This window comes from Mizuhopecten yessoensis, unplaced genomic scaffold (genome assembly GCF_002113885.1).
Source record: "Mizuhopecten yessoensis strain PY_sf001 unplaced genomic scaffold, ASM211388v2 scaffold6383, whole genome shotgun sequence".
In the NCBI taxonomy this organism is placed as follows: Eukaryota; Metazoa; Mollusca; class Bivalvia; order Pectinida; family Pectinidae; genus Mizuhopecten; species Mizuhopecten yessoensis.
The window spans coordinates 745,596-765,323 of NW_018406522.1; the positions used below are offsets into that span (position 1 = coordinate 745,596).

Below are 19,728 nucleotides of genomic sequence, written 5' to 3' on the forward strand. Positions count from 1 at the left end.
CAGGTAAGATAAGGTAAGGTACAGGTGGCATGCTATTATTTCCAGGTGAAACTATTAAATAGGTGGTCACCTGACAAGTAGTAATATTTCCAAAGATCAAGCTATTGGCCTTATGTACAAATGCGTATTGGAAAATAAATGTAAAAATACAGTGAAAAAGTACCTGTGAAACACTTTATAACGTTTCCTATTTACAGTTTGTGGCTGGAATGGATAATTATGTCTCCCTTTCGAAATTATGGGAGACATATTGTTTCAGTACTGGTTTTTCTAGTTCTTTTAATAATTTCCTGTTCGGGCCGCAACATTTTAATCGTTAAAGGTATCTTGATGAAACTTGCAGTATACCTGCATCACCCATAGACGATGTGAACTGTCATTAGTTCATTGTGATCTTGACCTCAAGGTCAAAGGTCAAACAAGTGCATATTTTTCATGAAAATCTTGTTCATGCCTTAACTTTTAAACCGTCGAAGATGTCTAAATGATTTACACTGTTCCTGCATCACCCACATATTGTGTGCAGTACAGTTCACTGTTGCTGTGACTTTGGCTTCAAGGTCAAACAATTAAAAGTGAAAAAAAATCATCAGGAACATAAAGTATGGGCTGTTACTTTTAAAACATTAAATATTCACCCACAGGTGATATATAGTGCATCGTCAATAGGTCACTATGACCTTGATCACAAGGTTAAAGGTAAAATACTTGCAAACTTTCAGGAACATCTTGACCGGGCTGTAACTTTTAAAGCGTATATCATGGAGAAAATTTCAATTTACCTGCATCACCCTCAGATGTGTAGTGAAACGTCATCAAATGGCAGTGTCCGTGACTTTTCAAGAACATTTACTCTGGTACGAAACTTTTAAACCATTTAAGATATCTTAATGAATCTTGCAGTATATCTTTATCACCCACAAATAACACGCAATGCACTGTGATAAGGTCAGTGTGACATTGATCTCAAGGTCAAATGTCAAATAAGTGCAAACATTTCAGTTGTAACTTTTAAACGTTTAGGGTATGGTGAACCTCCACGTCACAACTTTTTTAATTACATTTATTAATATATATATATATTTAAATGTATAAGTACGCTGTTCCTCTTATAATATAAATGTATTTGAGAAAAGTACAAACACTGTTATTTGACTTTATCATCGTATTTTTAATTTGAAAGGGATTGGGAAAGAATACTCAGAATTGGCCGTCTTACAGTAGAGCCCTATGACACATATGTGCTCCAAATAAAACAAATAAAAATAGCTTAATTACAGAAAAATCATTAATAGTGAATTACACAAAACTGCCTGATAGTAAAAGCACACAAACTAAGCTAATAATTTAAAATACAAAAAATAGTTTTGAAGTTAAACTAAGTAATATCAGCTACTAGATAAATTACAAAATATAAGCTAATAGTTAAATTACAAAAAAATAGCAAATAACTGAATTACACATAATTAGCGCATGGTTAAATTACATATATATAGGCAAATAGTTAAAAGATACAAAGTAAGCCATTAGTTCAACTACACAAAGCTAGCTTATATTTAAATTCACAATATTAGCTAATAGTTAAATTATACAGAAATTGCAAATAGATAAATATCATAATATTAGCGCATAGTTAATTTACACAATAAAGGCAACTAGTAAAAAGACACAAAGTTAGTTAATTGTTAAAGTACGTAAATACAAGCTAATAGTTAAATTACACAAACAATAGCTCATGTTAAATTATAATAGTTTATAGTTAAATAACACAATATTAGCTGATAAATAAGTTACATCAAATAAGCAAATAGCTAAATTTCACAAAACTAGCAAATAGATGAATTATGCAAATTAAGTGCAAAGTTAAATAACATAAATGTAGGCAAATCTTTTTTTTTTTAAATACAAAAAGTTAGCTAAAAGTTTAATTACACAAAATATGCTAATTGATAAATTAAACAATATAAGTTAATTAATGAACAACACAATAATCGCTGATAAATCAATTAAATAAAATTAGCAAATAACTAAATTAAACAAAAATTGCATAAAGCTAAATTACAAAAAATTGTCGCATAGTTGAATTCACATATATAGACCAATGGTTAAATAAAAAAGTTAGCTAATGGTTGAATTACACAAAAAGATGTTTTTTGATAAATTAAACACTTTTAGTTAATAGTTAACTTACACAATATTCACTGATAAATACATTTTATAAAATTAGCAAATAGCTAAATTACACCAAAATCGCAAAAAGCTTGATTACAAAGAATTGTTGCAAAAGTTAAATTACACAAATATTGGCAAATGGTACGTCACCCAAAATAAGTTTATGCTTAAATTACACCAAACTTACGAATGGCCTTATAATGAATTGTTCCAAATACACAAATTAGTTCGACATTGAAATGCACATATTTCATTCTTGGCTAAACATTTAGCTTCTAGGTGTATTTTACACGTAGCTCTCTATGTATCGGTCTGATTTAGAGGGTTTCCCTTTTATTAAGGATTCCATGCATCCACCAACGCTTTAACTTTATCCACATAGGCCTCCTCGGTGCAAAACACTCTAGCGATCCGTACGCGAATGTATTTGGGTTTCATCATGAGGCAATCACTCTGGACATCCTCCAATAAAAACAGGAACGTGAATATATTACCCAAAACCTAAACTAGTAGGGAGGGTGTATGTGTGTGTGGAGGGGGGCATTAAAACTTGTAACATAGAACATATACAATTATATATAGCTATATATAAAGTATACAACTTTAATGCCTAAAAGTATATAAAATTATATTGTCTTATAGCTGAAAGATACATTACAATTATATAGTTGAGAGAAAAAGGGAGAGAAGGGAAGTGGGACAGAGACAGACACAGGGAGGGGGAACTTGTTTTAGAAGTGTATGCATAAGATTCTTTACCACATAACAGACACATTTTACTATGTCATACGGCGATGTCATAAATATGGAAAAACACACGTGTAATAAAACTTAAAGGTGCTGCGATTGGTCAAAACCGTTACCTCACTACATGTATTACTTTTCTTTAACAGCATTTTTTCTGATAAGTTTTAATGTTTTTGCTATTAAACTAATTTGAAAATTTTATATTGTCACTATTATTTTCATTGCATTAAAAACTGTATATAATTTTGTTTTGAAATCTGGATTTATTTTGCACTGCACGGAACGACAATACTTTGACCGGAGTACATTGGTTTTGACAAGCATAGATTCAGTTGATACCACATAATTGTATTGGAAGTTTTTTCTTCTTCTAATCATGAAAGCTATGTGATAAGTAGAATCTTACATTCGTGTCCATGTCATTTTGAGGTTATTGAACTCGTTCAATATTTTTAAAGGTTCGTGTTATACCAAACTATTGAAATATGACAGAGAAACTCATGTAACATCCTATATTTACGAACATCTTCTCGTATTGCGAATGACGTCTGCTTGTAATGTTTTGAAAATCCCATTAAGGGTTTAATTTACTCATGTAAACAACAATAAAAGGATGATATCTTACCTTGTCCGGGTGTTTTGCTATATCAGGTTCATTTTTAGTATAAAAGTAGGCTTTATCAACCGGATTTTTATCCTTAGCTCCGTAATCGAAGTATGCAATCTATAAAACAAAACCCATAGGAAAACAGTTAGCCTGCCATTTGGCCATATATAAGTGATACTGTGCAATATATGAATAATATCAAAACTTTACCAACATGTTACCGACACTTTGGTATTACTACATAAGCTCAGGCCTTGACTCCTGGTAATATTTATATAAGGCAACAAATGATACAATTAATTAGTAATGATTAATAGTTTTATCCATAACTATTTTTTCAAAATACCGTTTTACTCAAATCTTTGGCATATACTATATTTCAATTGATCGGATTTGTTTCCCGGATTTGCATAAAGGATGCCTGTCTCACTGCCAAGTTTCGGATATTACAGTATACTGACAAAAATCTTTTTTGTTGCAAAAAATGATTGATATCAGAATTGAACACGTGTATATTTATTATCTACGATATTAAATAATACGACAATAACACGCTTTTCGTTTTCGCGTACAACCTTCCAGTATACAAACCTGTTCTTTAAGTTTTAAAAACTCTCTGGTGACTCCATTATATGTATAGAGGTTTCCCAACGAGTGATGGCTGACGAGTGATGGCTGGTTATCATGGCTATCTAACTAGAGCAGCTACTTTTCAAATAAATAATGAGAGTCTGATAAACATGAAAACTAACCACCACGTGTTTGGGCAACTTTTTATCCTATAACACTCATATTATACGTAACAAACGTAACAATTGAAAGATTGACCAATGGAATCACGCCCAGGGTGTCAGCCACTACTGGGTAACCAAAACTATGTCTCAAATCTCAGCAAGATTTATTTTTTGAGTGTTGAGTAAAGAAACCTATAGTGGTCAATTGTAGGTATGTTTTTCGAAAAACGTACATACCGGATGAAGACAAAGGATTAACGTACTTGAACTTTGATGTGTTTTTTGATCCCCTCTTTTTCTCCTACAAGCTCGTCCCTCAATTGTTCTTCCGTCTGAATCGTCTAAGGAAAAGAATATACATGTATATCAATACATAAACTGCTGTGAAATAGACACATGCCCAAGCTTAATTCATTGACCATTGATATAATTATGTTTCTAAGAACGAAATTCATTGACTTAAGCACGTATAATAATTGCATTCCAAATGTATCACCTAATGTATTTATAACACTAAGCTTAATACATTAACATAAACAAAATGTTTTGTCGTAAAAGATCAGAGTAACCAAGCTGTGTTGAGAATATGTATGGGCATGAACCAGATATACTGAAATAACCAAACCAAATTGACAGATGTATGGGTATGAACCAGATATAAAGTAATAACCAAACTAAATTGACAGATGTATGGGTATGAACCAGATATACAGAAATAACCAAACAAAATTGACAGAGGTATGGGTTTATTACGAATGTCTCTTCAGAGTTTTATCTTCTCATGTTAACAACATTAAAAAGGAAAATATCTTACCTTTTCTTGTTGTGTGACGGTCTCTTCATCGTTAAGCTCCTGTAACTGAACCAATTAGTATGCAAATATGAAACAGATGACTTCGGTGGATATATGTGACTTCTATGTATATTACATACCGACTGTCATTATGTTAATAGTAAATCCTCAAATGTTTCGTTTGCCTGTTCTTTTCGTCTAATACTGGCATACATCTATAAAATATTAAGTTGCATCAGATGTTATAGTCCTATGGCACCTTACCATTGTTGGTGACATGCATGAGTGTATGAAGGAGTTGTGTTTTGTCTGCTTTGCGCGAGAAATCAGACACGGAATAGTTCTGTCGGTGTATTCCATTGAGGACTTATTATGCATCCAATCTGATAATTGTGTTTTTTATCAAGCTTAATTTACGTATTTTTTATTAATGAAAGAAGACACATGTCAGATGTAATAACATTACCGTAAATGAGTGATATGGCCGAGAAATGATATACATATGTATTTTACCTCAATACGCTTCTCTCCAACAAATCTATACAATTTCCTTTTATAAATTCTGTCAACGAGCTCACGAGCTTCCTTTGAGAATTCTGATATTTTGTCCAGTACAAATTGATCAGTGAGTTTCCGGAAGGCATCCAAGTCATCAACAGCTTCTGACAAAGTTATTTCTTTCCTTTAAAACCAAAATGATCAAGTCACCAGATAGACATGTTTAAATAATATCTCACACTTGAACTGTTATTATTTGATACGAAAGTTGATAGTGATATATATGTTTATTAACCTTATTATTTGAATGTTAAAAATAGATTTTGTAGATTTCTAACAAAAAGAGACTTACCTTTATTATGTATAACCCATTTGGAGTTCTATACCTCCCCCCCCCCCCCCCCCCCCCGAATAAAAAAACCGATAAAATTATTTGTTTTACAGTTTCGAAAAAGAGGCTGGGTGTCCTAGTTTTCTGTATTAAATCTCCACCGAAGACTTGCCCTTTTATTTTTTATTTTTCTATTTACTATAGTCAATAGTGAAAGTCTAAAGAAATATGTTTAGTATACATTCCCACTATAAATAACATCGTTTATGGCAATACAAATATGGTCTTGCTTGCATAGAAACATGCTGTACCTGCAGATTCGCAGATGATACACCGAAAGTAAAAACAATTGTGTAGATATCAAAACATTAAATTTGCTCCAGTAAAAATAAGTGCATGTTTGTGTATTGTAGGGAAGTATTTGAGAACGCATTTACGGATCGTGTCTGATTTCCAAATCATTAAATGCTAAAATACAGGGTCGAATGTTTTAAAATGTGGCCTTAAACTGTTTGTATAATAACATTTACGCCAATAAAGATGGCAGACTATTTTTTCCTAAATTTTTTTCAATATATGAAATAATTTATTTAAATTTCACTATGCTTTATTCACTAAAAGATTTGTTTTAGCAAAAAACATGCATCTGAAAAATAGAAGTGCGATTTCTTTCATTTAAAAGAATACAGACAAAATTTCTAAAAATAATTAATTGAAAGATACAATACCACATTGTTTTATTAAAATAAGGTTTCTTTGTGTAAGCATTTTTTGTTTGTGTAAATTATAACAATAAGAAAGATTAAGTGATAAAGCATGGGCTTAAATGGATTATATGAATAGGAAAGGTGAGGTAACAAAGCATGGTTATAATCTATTATATCATTAGGAGAAGTCAGGTAATGATGCACGGATTTTAATAGATTTTATCAATAAGGAAAGGTCAAATGATAAAGCCCAGGTTTTGTTAGATTATGTGAATATCAAAAATGACAAAGAACGGAATATTATGTTTAGCTGTTTTACCCATATCCATCGACTCCGACGACAAAATTTGCTTTTCCCATTGCGTCGGAAATCCTGTCAAAACATAAAAATCGACAACAATATATGAGAATAAATGAAATACTGAAGCACCGGGCTGTACTGCCACTGATTTCCCAGAATAAGTTGGCCATTTATAAAAGATTTGCTGATCTATCAATTGAGACGTACGAAGATTATTTTTTTTAAAAGATACAAAAAGGGTATTGAAATGCGATTGCATCAGATGAGGTAGTAAGTAAAACGAGAGGCATACAATCGATGACCATACGCCCGGCCGGTTAAATCTCGCATTTAGGTCAGTTATCGACTAAGTACTGAATTGAAGGTCACAAAACTTCACAAGCAAATGTGGTTTATGTAAAACATGTTCTACAACATTTTTGACCCCTTGACCTCCGTGATATGGAATCTCTGGGTTTTATCAGTTTTGGACTTGATGTTGAACGCCATGTTTGTGATCATGACCTTTGATCTCTGTGATTCAAACATAGACATGGACATAAAGTTACAAAAGACAAAAATCAAATACAATGATACGTTTTGAAACGTTATGGAAACTCATGAGGAACCACTGGGTGTCTACCATTTTCGAACTATTTTATTTTCCCTTCTTCTGTTTTGTGAAATTTACAAGGGAATTCTTTCATAACTGTTCTCGGTGGTATTTTGAAACTAGCTTCGAGACGTCATAAAACTGTTGAGGATGACCTTAGAGAAACTCCTCCTTCAGCATGTTCCTATTAGACAGTCCCGTACAATTATGGTCCAGCTGGACATATAGTACATGTTGCTGGTCATCTAAATTCTATCCATAATGCACAACTACCAAGGTCTTTCATACGGGAACTTTAGTATCGATTCCCTATATCAAGTCATCTGGAATGTGAATTATTTTTGGCGTGCTTAATATATTAGCTAATTTAAACTCAGTTCATTATGGCATTTCAGGGGTGAATAAGTTAAACTTACAGTCCAATGTATTCTGCGGAAGACTACACGAATCTATGGGCAAAACGATAGCATGCTGAATTGGAATCACTTTTAGAGCTAGTTAGATATATCAAGCCTGTTATATATTCTGAAAAAGAATTGGTTGCTTGAAAATCAAAATCAAATCTAAACAAAAGTCTCTGATCCACAATAAACGTTCTGTATAATAAGTATGGAATTGTGGTCATAGAAAATAAAACATTTTATATATCTTAATATTTGTCTGCAAATACTATCATATTATCTGCGTGCAGAAAGAACTAGTCTTGATTACCGAGGGAACCAAACCTATACATTTTCCAATATTTCGAAAAGAAAAACTATCCAAACACGATTCAGTTTTAAAACATTTTCCGAATACCCATGCGTCATTAGGATATGGACCCTCCTCGTGAGTATTCCGAAACAGAAGATTTTGATATTAATCTATAACATCTTACAACTGTTTCTTCTGTAAAAACCTTTGACTTTCCGACTTTTTACACTTTCATACCTCATACTGTACCAATTTAAGACACCCTTATTATAGAAAGCAGAAAAATAATATCAAGATACACAATAAGTTAACCTTGACCAATCAGAAAGGTACTTTCTATTCACTGCAAACAGCTACTGGAATCGGTTGATAATATATGTACAATAAGATCTACTGTTAACTGTATAGTGATACTTATATCAGATCATACGTTTATTAAAACTCTAAAACTGGTACTTACATCAGCTCTATTGCCTTGTTTACTTTATGTTGATAAGCCTTTCGATGAAGCGTGTACCGGATGTGAAACATCTCGTAAACGTGGTCGAGGACCTTTGAAAACATTTAAAGTCACTAATAAATAACACAAAGAGGATATCAAAAGAAATTCAGTCTATACGTGTTTTTGAAACTTACGTCAATGCATCATACAATTTTCACAATCGAAATGAGTTTCAAATTCTTGTTACCCTAGCTATTATTTACCTAGGTTGATAAAGTGATTCATTTTGATTGACCAAATTTCATCATTTCGGCTTTTTTATTTTATTGTAACTTGTGACGTCATGATGACTGTTTTTAAACATTCGATAATGTACATGCTTGCTGTACTGTGAGTTCATTAACACAACTCTCTGATGGAATTTGATTTTACAAATAATTAAAGCATACATGCTGCATATCTGCTACATTGTGTGATACTCTAAATACATTTAACAGTGTTACAATGGAGTTAATTATTTGATAACGGGTAATAAAAATCTGACTGAAACCCCCAGTACTTCCAGATAGCCAGTAATTGTATATTAATAGAATGGGTAATGGGAGGTTCCGATCTGAATTGTTTATTGAAAAACTCTAATGAGATGTTAAGAGATAAAAAATTATCTTATGACTCGGGGGAAGCGACGTATTAAAGAGAATTGAGCTTGATAATTTCTCAGAGATTAAAAAAATTACCTGTAGCTTAGGGGCGATATACGTTGGTATATAATGGTAAACTGTAAACGTGTGTATGTTTGTACAAATCGAGTTGCTGTAAGAGACACAAGTTATGCCTACTCAGAACGGCTCAGGACAGGTTAGAGAGTCCTGCAGAGAACAATAGAGAACAGGGAAGAATGGTTCAGGACAGGTTAGAGAGTCCTACATAGAACAACAGAGAACAGGGAAGAACGGCTCAGGACAGGTTAGAGAGTCCTACAGTGAACGACAGAGAACAGGGAAGAACGGCTCAGGACAGGTTAGAGAGTCCTACAGAGAACGACAGAGAACAGGGAAGAACGGCTCAGGACAGGTTAGAGAGTCCTATAGAGAACGACAGAGAACAGGGAAAAACGGCTCAGGACAGGTTAGAGAGTCCTACAGAGAACAACAGAGAACAGGGAAGAACGGCTCAGGACAGGTTAGAGAGTCCTACAGAGATCAACAGAGAACAGGGAAGAACGGCTCAGGACAGGTTAGAGACTCCTACAGAGAACAAAAGAGAACAGGGAAGAACGGCTCAGGACAGGTTAGAGAGTCCTACAGAGAACAACAGAGAACAGGGAAGAACGGCTCAGGACAGGTTAGAGAGTCCTACAGAGAACAACAGAGAACAGGGAAGAACGGCTCAGGACAGGTTAGAGAGTCCTACAGAGAACAACAGAGAACAGGGAAGAACGGCTCAGGACAGGTTAGAGAGTCCTACAGAGAACAACAGAGAACAGGGAAGAACGGCTCAGGACAGGTTAGAGAGTCCTACAGAGAACAACAGAGAACAGGGAAGAACGGCTCAGGACAGGTTAGAGAGTCCTACAGAGAACAACAGAGAACAGGGAAGAACGGCTCAGGACAGGTTAGAGAGTCCTACAGAGAACAACAGAGAACAGGGAAGAACGGCTCAGGACAGGTTAGAGAGTCCTACAGAGAACAACAGAGAACAGGGAAGAACGGCTCAGGACAGGTTAGAGAGTCCTACAGAGAACAACAGAGAACAGGGAAGAACGGCTCAGGACAGGTTAGAGAGTCCTACAGAGAACAACAGAGAACAGGGAAGAACGGCTCAGGACAGGTTAGAGAGTCCTACAGAGAACAACAGAGAACAGGGAAGAACGGCTCAGGACAGGTTAGAGAGTCCTACAGAGAACAACAGAGAACAGGGAAGAACGGCTCAGGACAGGTTAGAGAGTCCTACAGAGAACAACAGAGAACAGGGAAGAACGGCTCAGGACAGGTTAGAGAGTCCTACAGAGAACAACAGAGAACAGGGAAGAACGGCTCAGGACAGGTTAGAGAGTCCTACAGAGAACAACAGAGAACAGGGAAGAACGGCTCAGGACAGGTTAGAGAGTCCTACAGAGAACAACAGAGAACAGGGAAGAACGGCTCAGGACAGGTTAGAGAGTCCTACAGAGAACAACAGAGAACAGGGAAGAACGGCTCAGGACAGGTTAGAGAGTCCTACAGAGAACAACAGAGAACAGGGAAGAACGGCTCAGGACAGGTTAGAGAGTCCTACAGAGAACAACAGAGAACAGGGAAGAACGGCTCAGGACAGGTTAGAGAGTCCTACAGAGAACAACAGAGAACAGGGAAGAACGGCTCAGGACAGGTTAGAGAGTCCTACAGAGAACAACAGAGAACAGGGAAGAACGGCTCAGGACAGGTTAGAGAGTCCTACAGAGAACAACAGAGAACAGGGAAGAACGGCTCAGGACAGGTTAGAGAGTCCTACAGAGAACAACAGAGAACAGGGAAGAACGGCTCAGGACAGGTTAGAGAGTCCTACAGAGAACAACAGAGAACAGGGAAGAACGGCTCAGGACAGGTTAGAGAGTCCTACAGAGAACAACAGAGAACAGGGAAGAACGGCTCAGGACAGGTTAGAGAGTCCTACAGAGAACAACAGAGAACAGGGAAGAACGGCTCAGGACAGGTTAGAGAGTCCTACAGAGAACAACAGAGAACAGGGAAGAACGGCTCAGGACAGGTTAGAGAGTCCTACAGAGAACAACAGAGAACAGGGAAGAACGGCTCAGGACAGGTTAGAGAGTCCTACAGAGAACAACAGAGAACAGGGAAGAACGGCTCAGGACAGGTTAGAGAGTCCTACAGAGAACAACAGAGAACAGGGAAGAACGGCTCAGGACAGGTTAGAGAGTCCTACAGAGAACAACAGAGAACAGGGAAGAACGGCTCAGGACAGGTTAGAGAGTCCTACAGAGAACAACAGAGAACAGGGAAGAACGGCTCAGGACAGGTTAGAGAGTCCTACAGAGAACAACAGAGAACAGGGAAGAACGGCTCAGGACAGGTTAGAGAGTCCTACAGAGAACAACAGAGAACAGGGAAGAACGGCTCAGGACAGGTTAGAGAGTCCTACAGAGAACAACAGAGAACAGGGAAGAACGGCTCAGGACAGGTTAGAGAGTCCTACAGAGAACAACAGAGAACAGGGAAGAACGGCTCAGGACAGGTTAGAGAGTCCTACAGAGATCAACAGAGAACAGGGAAGAACGGCTCAGGACAGGTTAGAGAGTCCTACAGAGAACAACAGAGAACAGGGAAGAACGGCTCAGGACAGGTTAGAGAGTCCTACAGAGATCAACAGAGAACAGGGAAGAACGGCTCAGGACAGGTTAGAGAGTCCTACAGAGAACAACAGAGAACAGGGAAGAACGGTTCAGGACAGGTTAGAGTGACCTACAGAGATCAACAGAGAACAGGGAAGAACGGCTCAGGACAGGTTAGAGAGTCCTACAGAGAACAACAGAGAACAGGGAAGAACGGTTCAGGACAGGTTAGAGTGACCTACAGAGATCAACAGAGAACAGGGAAGAACGGCTCAGGACAGGTTAGAGAGTCCTACAGAGAACAACAGAACTTCTGCTTCATCGATGACACCCACCATAAGGTCATATTCAAGAAATGCCATGTCCTTATATCGAGAACTGGGGTAGTCTAGTGACAACAAACCACAAGGCTCACTAATTAGCATTATCAAAACCATTGACCTTCATATCACACAAAGAAATAACATGTTTCCGTATGAAAGAATGATGACGATCCTAAAACTTGTCCATATTTTTCACCAACCTGCATCTTTTATAAGTTTCGACATCTATCACGGAGCTCATGTTATTCCAAGCAAACTGTTGAGTACCGAATCAACTGCGACATGTAAACATCAAACTGAACAAAGATATTGTCAGCCAGGAACTAAAACATTAAAACAATACCATATTGTGCATGCATCGAGCACGAATGATATATATCAAATTTGGATAGCAATCAGAATTATCATCGCCCTTTATCTTAAAGTAGTGCACATACAGTTATGTCAATATCGAGTTGTTTTACTTGATAAAACATGACTGTGTATCTGTGGTATAACTTACTTGATAATAGGGGTCCTATCAGTACACTTAACATTATTTGTATAAAATAGTTTTTCTTCTTCGCTATCTCTCCCTATTTGTGTATGCTGTCGTTCAGGGCAAGGGAGTTGGTAATCTCTAAGGCGATGTGGATCAAGGCTGCCCGTATGGCTGGGTCAGGATTGTCAACGCGGTCAACCCGAGTGGACCATATGTTTCAAATGTATCATCGCCCATAGTTGAAACTTTGTGCTACTAACCTGCACAAAATCTCCCGGCATATTGCTCCTGGATGAGAGATTCCAAGGCAAATAATACAGAGAGTTTAATTGTGTTGTCTTCAATTAAAGCCCTACCTTCTCCCTGTAGGCGACGTGTGTCACACCGTCATCATCTGTACATGCCCTTGCCGATGTTATCAATCTGTCGTGGTCAAAACTGGTCTTAACACCCAGATGGAGACTATCGCGTGCGAAGTAATCCCACTTGTCAACGTCAACACCGTAAGTAGCATTGGAAACAATCTATCAAAAATACAAAATAAAAATAAATTCTACCGTTTAACTGTTCTCTTTGTGGTTGGATTTATGTTGTAGTATTCTTGAAATCTCAAGAATTTACTGTTTACAGGTTGTGTGAGGTCTATGTTGTAATTCGGCAAGTTGGTAACATTTGTGTTGTTGTTCTTCGCATTGTGCTGTTACAGTGTATAAGATATAAAGTAGCTGTTGTGTAAAATAAGTTACAATCAAGAATTTCTATAAATTACTAAACGGTATGAAAGCTTGTAATAATTTGTTTGGGTATTGATAATCTTTTACACTCGTGTTGTGTTACAGGGACCACGGAACCAAATCAAAAATAAATTATGGGTTTTTCCCTTTTGGGCAGAAGATTTGATAGGAAAGTGAATGCCTCGGGGCCATCTGGTTGGATATTTAGGTGGCAGTAGTTTCAAAAGTTTTATGTGTTGGTTGCGCAATATGTATAGATGTAAAATGTTTGAAAAAATAAAAATGTTCAAGTATGCTTTTGTCTGGGAGAGTTTATTAAGTGTGTCATTTGTTGTAAATTTTGGTCAATTTTTGGTGCCGAATTCAATACAAAATGGCGGCCCCCATTTACAAAAAAGTTCAAATTGGTAGAATTTTAAAATGTTTTTTTTTTACAGGTTTGTGAGATGACATTCTTCAAAATGAGGGCAGGTGAACCAGTGTGGATAACCCCATTTAACCAGGACAGTGGTAATCGTTAACATTATCGTCTATGGAAAGTCATTTGGCTCTGCCCCTACAGATCTTAAGTACTGTATACGAACCTCGTACAGGAAAAAGTCCTTCTTCTGTTCAACGTTGCCATCTTTTGCTCTCTGTATGGAGATAATTCTCAATTAGAATGTATTGGTCACAGTTAATAAAGGCATTATTATGTAGTATTGACGCATCTGTCTTTTTGTAATGCATTGAAACTCAAATACAGTAGACACACTTGAAAATAGAATTTAGGAAACCTATAGCATTTGTCAAGGCTGTAAAATCCAGTTCCGGCTAGTTTCACTTGAACTGATTGTTTTAACCTTTTGTTCCGTGTTCTATTAGTTCACAGTGCAAGTCTTCACCAGGTCTGCTACAGCACGCAATCTCTTTTTAAATCCATTTAACTATATCATGTTGATTAATGCAATTTCAACTAAATAAGACGAAGTGTTTAGTAATAGTTCAGATTAATTTACCTGATAAAGGCCTTCTGGTGGATCTATAAGGTCCTTTATGAAGTCAATATCGTCTTGCTCTAACCCTCCTAGCTCCTTATTGGCAAACAAATAATTAAAAGATGGTATACAAATGCACACAGATTCGCCCTGTTTATAAGGTTGAATGCAGATTTAGCGTAAGTTATTTTTGTATATTTTGATCAAAGCTAGCCAAGTGCTTGATTGAATTCATGAATGAGTCGTGTCATACTCGGTGACATAGGGCGAGGTTCGATGTAAGAAATGAATATGTGAACAATGTTGCTGGGGTTTCTTATTTGCTCAATTACAGCTGACATTAAAAACATTTTCACACAGATAACAGACATTCATTTTCAATCAGTACATATCTAGAAACAATCTAATTATTTTAACATATTGATGTATTTACATCTTGTAAAAGAAATCATCTCGAATATTACCTTAAATTCTTTCTTCAGATGACCGTATATCCTGACAACTAGCTTTCTTGAGGCTTCTTCGTGCTTTGAAAAGAAATATATTCATGGGCAAGAATCAGTAAGAAGGTTAACGAGAGCATTGCAACTTTTCTTGAGATCAGTGTTGCTAATTTAATCACAAAGGGTTAAGGGTTTGAAAACTGATGTTAAAGAATACTAGTTACCAATTATTTGAGAACTGGAATTGAACATTGCTACTTTTAAATATAAAGGGTGTCAAGAAACAAATTTTAAACCTAAACTGCAAATAAGACTAGAACACAAACAAAGTAATAAAAATGCCAAAAAAATAAAAATATATCCTATTCTAAACAATTATGGACAGCACGGTATACACGACGGTGCTATTATATTTTGATTTGCGTTAAAATACGACCCGGGCAGACTAAGCTGTACCAGAGAAATGCTATTTTGATCAGACTTAAGAATGGGCGAAATATAAATAAGCATTGCCTCAATATGTGCTGTAAATACTTTATTGTTTTAAATCATGTCAAAGTGCAATAATGCTGCCTTATATCATTACTCTCTCTATTATATTTTTAAGTTTTAGCGGCAAAACAGTGTGAATATACATGCAATTTATTGAATACTTATAAAATCCTCACCAATTCATCTTTTCGGAAATATGCTTTCTATATTATAATTACCTTCCAATTTTTCCCTTTGAAACTGTTAACAAAATGTTCAAACATGTGCGAAAATGGTCCATGACCTGAAAAATAAAGACCAAAACGAGTAGAGGAATTATGATATTATTAATTTGTTTTTGTAATCTGTTGAGGGCCGTATGTGTAAAAGATATTTATTACAAAATTAAACATTTGATTGATTAATATCTGACCTACAAGAAATAATTTTTGAATTGTTTAATTGTGATTGTTCCTTGTGAAAAATACGCGGATTGTTATGGCGTCATCTTATCTTGACACTTGCCAATATGATTGTGCACAATCGTGTATCAACTAAAGTTGTATTCAAACCATTTTATTAGGGTATTGAATGGAACCAATTAAAAGTGGATAGCTTCATTAAATATGCATACATATGGTACTCGAAGTAAACATGACATTGACTATCTTATAAAAATGCGATTGATTCTTTATTTTTACCCAAATCATGGCAAAGTCCAGCGATTTTCACACAAAGCAATTGTCTGTCATTGATCTTATCTGGTTGGCGATCCCTTATTGCTTGCGCCAGTTTCCCCGCCAGGTGGCACACTCTGCACAGACGACGAAACAGATGATTACGGTGTTTTTTTCATATATACACTATATTTACCAAACGTGTGTCATTCACATCAACTATTGTTAAGTTACAACTGTTGACCGAAATACAAAACTTATAATGTTAAAAATATATTTGAATAACTACTGTACATACAGTGTAATACAATAACACCGACAAACAATGGAGAATATCTAACGAATCGAGAAATGAACACTTCTGATTGATTTCGAATATTAAATCACTACTCAGGAATTAGAGAATATTAGACTCTTTCACGTCCAGTTATGTAGAATAGGGAATTCCTCCCAATGGGTTTAGGGTGAAACCCCGGGCTTATCAGTGGTTTTGCACCAATTTAAAAAACAAAGCAGATTTGAATTTTCCCTATTTTGTACTCCTCGGCACTGGAACGAGAAAACAACTATCTTAATAAACATGCACTAAACGCATCACTTGACTTCCCCATTGGGAGAAAATGGTATGTGCGATATAAGGTCATAATATAAATGTATTTGATAGCATAGTGATGTTAAACTGCATCCTAAAATTATTAAAACAACGGATAAAAAAGGTGTTGAGATGAAACCAATGGATAGTAATAGCAGTTTTTTTGCCTACACCCATTATCTTTAGCAGTTTTACAGATAGCAGTTAAATATAACATGTTTTGATATTCATGTATTATATTATACAATTTTCTAACTAATACCATTTTTGCTTTATTCCTTTGCAGATAAAATTAGCCCGACAGTGAATATTAAAACATATAACTTATTGATGTCTTGAAAGACGGCGGTAATTTTTATCTGGATTAGCAGGAAACATATATTGCGGCCGATGTTTTTCTCTTGAAAACATGTTAACAACTAGATTATGAAGGAGGGATCAAATTTCCCTTATTCCGTGTTTGAAGTCGTGATATTGGAGAATACCAAGGAAGCTATTGATCGGTTATACAAAACATCGGAAAAACTCATTGCTTATGTGCAAATAGACAGAAACATTCGAACAAGAGGCGCATAGGGCCTGCATCGCTCAATTGAATATTTGAAGAATCATGGCAAAATATTCTTATTACGTAAAAAGGAAGTACTACAAATATTTCCTCATTTTTGGTCCCATTCCTGGACCGGATAATTCTTCATAGGGGATCTTGTTTAATTCGTGAGTATGTGAATAGGGTCGGAGCCTTATTGAAATGTAATGATCGGAATCTTAATTTTCAGGGTCAGGGCCGGATACCAAGGCTAATCCTGATAGCATAATTATGTTTATATATGGTAATATGATGGAAATATCAACCATCTTAAAGTTATGACCGAGGGACTAAGAAACGCTTCGCACTGGGCGATGGTCAACAAGCCATGATCACTGGCCTGATAAAAGGAGGTGATTCTTAAAGCCTTTTACTTACAGTCCTTGTTAACCTTTTACTATGGCCAGCAATTGAAGAAAAATGAAATGTGAAAGAAAATGATTTATAATGCTGGCTTACATAGTATATCCAAGTAGCATTACTCTAGTATATGTACTCCCAGTTCGTCTGTACATCTTGCTTGAAGTTTAAAATATTTGACCCCTTGATCTTAGAAGTACATCGGGGTCATTTATTTGAGGAGACGCTATATCACTCTATGTCAGGTATCTGGCCAAATATCAGGACCCTAGTCCTTATGGGACTCTAATAGATTTTTAAAGCTGTTTACCCATTAAAACCAATGTTAACCTTGGACCCCGGCCAGCACTCAAAGTTGACCTTTGACGGAAACACAATATTTTAGGGAAACAAATTGCATTACTGGTTAATATAAATGTATACTATTGAAATAACATTGCTCTAAACTGGTTTTGTTACGTCTTAGTATTTTCTGAAGGTCTAAGTATAAAAAATGTCCATCCAGGAGAAGGTGTTAATGATAGGCCTGATGTTCATGCCTTAAATTAAGAGAATTATCCGAAACTTCTAGGATGTTTTGGAGCCCATCAAGCCCCACAAGACGATTCAAAATATGCTCGCACAACACCAGAATGAAACACCCTAAGAAACCCTGCAGAACGCGTCGTATGCAAATACTGCGACACGAAGTATATTGGGGAAACTAGTAAGCGATTTAGGGTCTGATTCCGTGAATACTACCCAAGAGGGATATAAATTCACCTGAGCAGGAAGGAAGCTGTTGGGCAGAAGAGCAATCTGTTCAAACGGCAGATAAAGGAAGAAACGTGTATCTGTATCGTTATGGGCGGAAAACGGACGCTGCACCGCACTACAAGCTCAAAGGTACTTTCTGCCTAGTGAGTTAACATATTAGTGTGAATACATACCCGATGCAGTGTTCGAACCGATTGTGGGCAGCGCCTGGGTACACGAAGTAGCAACATCCTAACTGCTTAATGAAGCGCAATCGTTGGAATTCCAGCGTGTCCACTATTTTGACACATAATGGATGCAGTTCGATCTCTCCATGGACGGGGTCTTTTAACACCTAAACAGAATCTCTTCTTATAAAATTTAGACAGGAACCTGATGCCGAGATAAATATCTGAATATAGTTATTGTTTGTGTCCTTTAGGGTGTCTTTTCAATGGAAGATTAGAGTTATCCGGCTTGTTCTTAAATATGTTTAGACAATTGTAGCTCATACTTAAAGATTGTTTTAGGAATAATACTTTATAATTGGTTACATGTATACATAAACATCGTATCCTTTGGAGTTTTATGATTATAGTGTTAAATAAATTTTTAAAAAGTCAGACCTACCTTTGACATGATCAGTGTGTCTGCCGACGAAAACAAATCATTATATAAAAAAATAACGCAGATGAAAATTCGTCTGCTGGACTGACTCAAATAAGATTTATGAAATGATGACATTGAGCTTATCGACGGATTGGAAAGAAGTAGATTAACCGTAAATAACGAGAGCGGTAGTCTTTATGACACCGTGGTAGTGTTATAGTGTAACAAGTATAAGCAAGGAAGTGCAGGGATTTTTTAACATGGGCATGTAGTGTCAAACGTTCGATTTTTACCTAGACGGGAGAAGAAAACGTTTTGGTTAAAGTGTATTTGTTAATTGCAAAACATTTTCATAAGAATACAACGCAGAACATCGTTTAGACATATACAGCGGAACAAAGACACGAGATCCCTTCCATTTTGCAAAGAGTGAAACTTGGATTGTCCAGACACACTGCCTTCTACAAACACTGAAACTTAATCAGCCAGGATACTGTGGTTCGTACATTGTACATATATACTAATGAATTTGGCTATTTACTCATCGACCTTGGACATCCTGGATTATTAAGAATATAAAGATATGAAAACATTTCAAACGTACCAGTAAATCGAAGCCTTCTCCAGCTGTCCAATCCTTAGAATGACCTCGGGACCGTATAACCGCGTGTCGTTATATACCAATGAAACTATTAATCTGGTACAGTGTGTGAAAGATTAGAGAATAAGGTCTCAAGTGTTTACTTTATAACTTTTATTTATTTGATCCGTGAGCATGTCCTAACCTAA

At 36.0% G+C, this 19,728-nt stretch overlaps 1 protein-coding gene across 2 annotated transcripts; it reads right to left on the reverse strand.

Annotated features, from left to right (window-relative positions):
• Positions 1-1,150: 1,150 nt before the first annotated feature.
• LOC110452092 (deoxynucleoside triphosphate triphosphohydrolase SAMHD1-like) lies at positions 1,151-19,634 on the reverse strand. 2 transcript variants are annotated; one of them, XM_021500413.1, is made up of 16 exons: positions 19,544-19,634; positions 18,961-18,980; positions 18,525-18,685; positions 16,079-16,191; positions 15,617-15,681; positions 14,928-14,990; positions 14,485-14,559; positions 14,071-14,121; positions 13,109-13,276; positions 8,636-8,727; positions 6,909-6,962; positions 5,567-5,735; positions 5,075-5,119; positions 4,524-4,601; positions 3,545-3,643; positions 1,151-2,634 (listed from the first exon to the last, which is right to left on the reverse strand). In XM_021500413.1, the coding sequence occupies exons 2-16, from the start codon at positions 18,967-18,969 to the stop codon at positions 2,509-2,511; spliced, it is 1,368 nt and encodes a 455-aa protein (XP_021356088.1). In that variant the 5' UTR covers positions 18,970-18,980; positions 19,544-19,634; the 3' UTR covers positions 1,151-2,508. The 2 variants fall into 2 exon arrangements, with proteins under 2 accessions (XP_021356088.1, XP_021356087.1); XM_021500412.1 differs by having other exon boundaries at positions 1,151-2,640.
• Between the last annotated feature and the right edge of the window lie 94 nt (positions 19,635-19,728).

Excerpts from the sequence above, each read along its gene's own strand:
- LOC110452092 (XM_021500412.1), bottom strand. Across the intron at positions 16,192-18,524 it reads CGGTTCGAACACTGCATCGG|AGTGTGCCACCTGGCGGGGA; the intron begins GTATGTATTCAC and ends TCGTCTGTGCAG. Across the intron at positions 14,991-15,616 it reads TCAAAGGGAAAAATTGGAAG|CACGAAGAAGCCTCAAGAAA; the intron begins GTAATTATAATA and ends TTCTTTTCAAAG.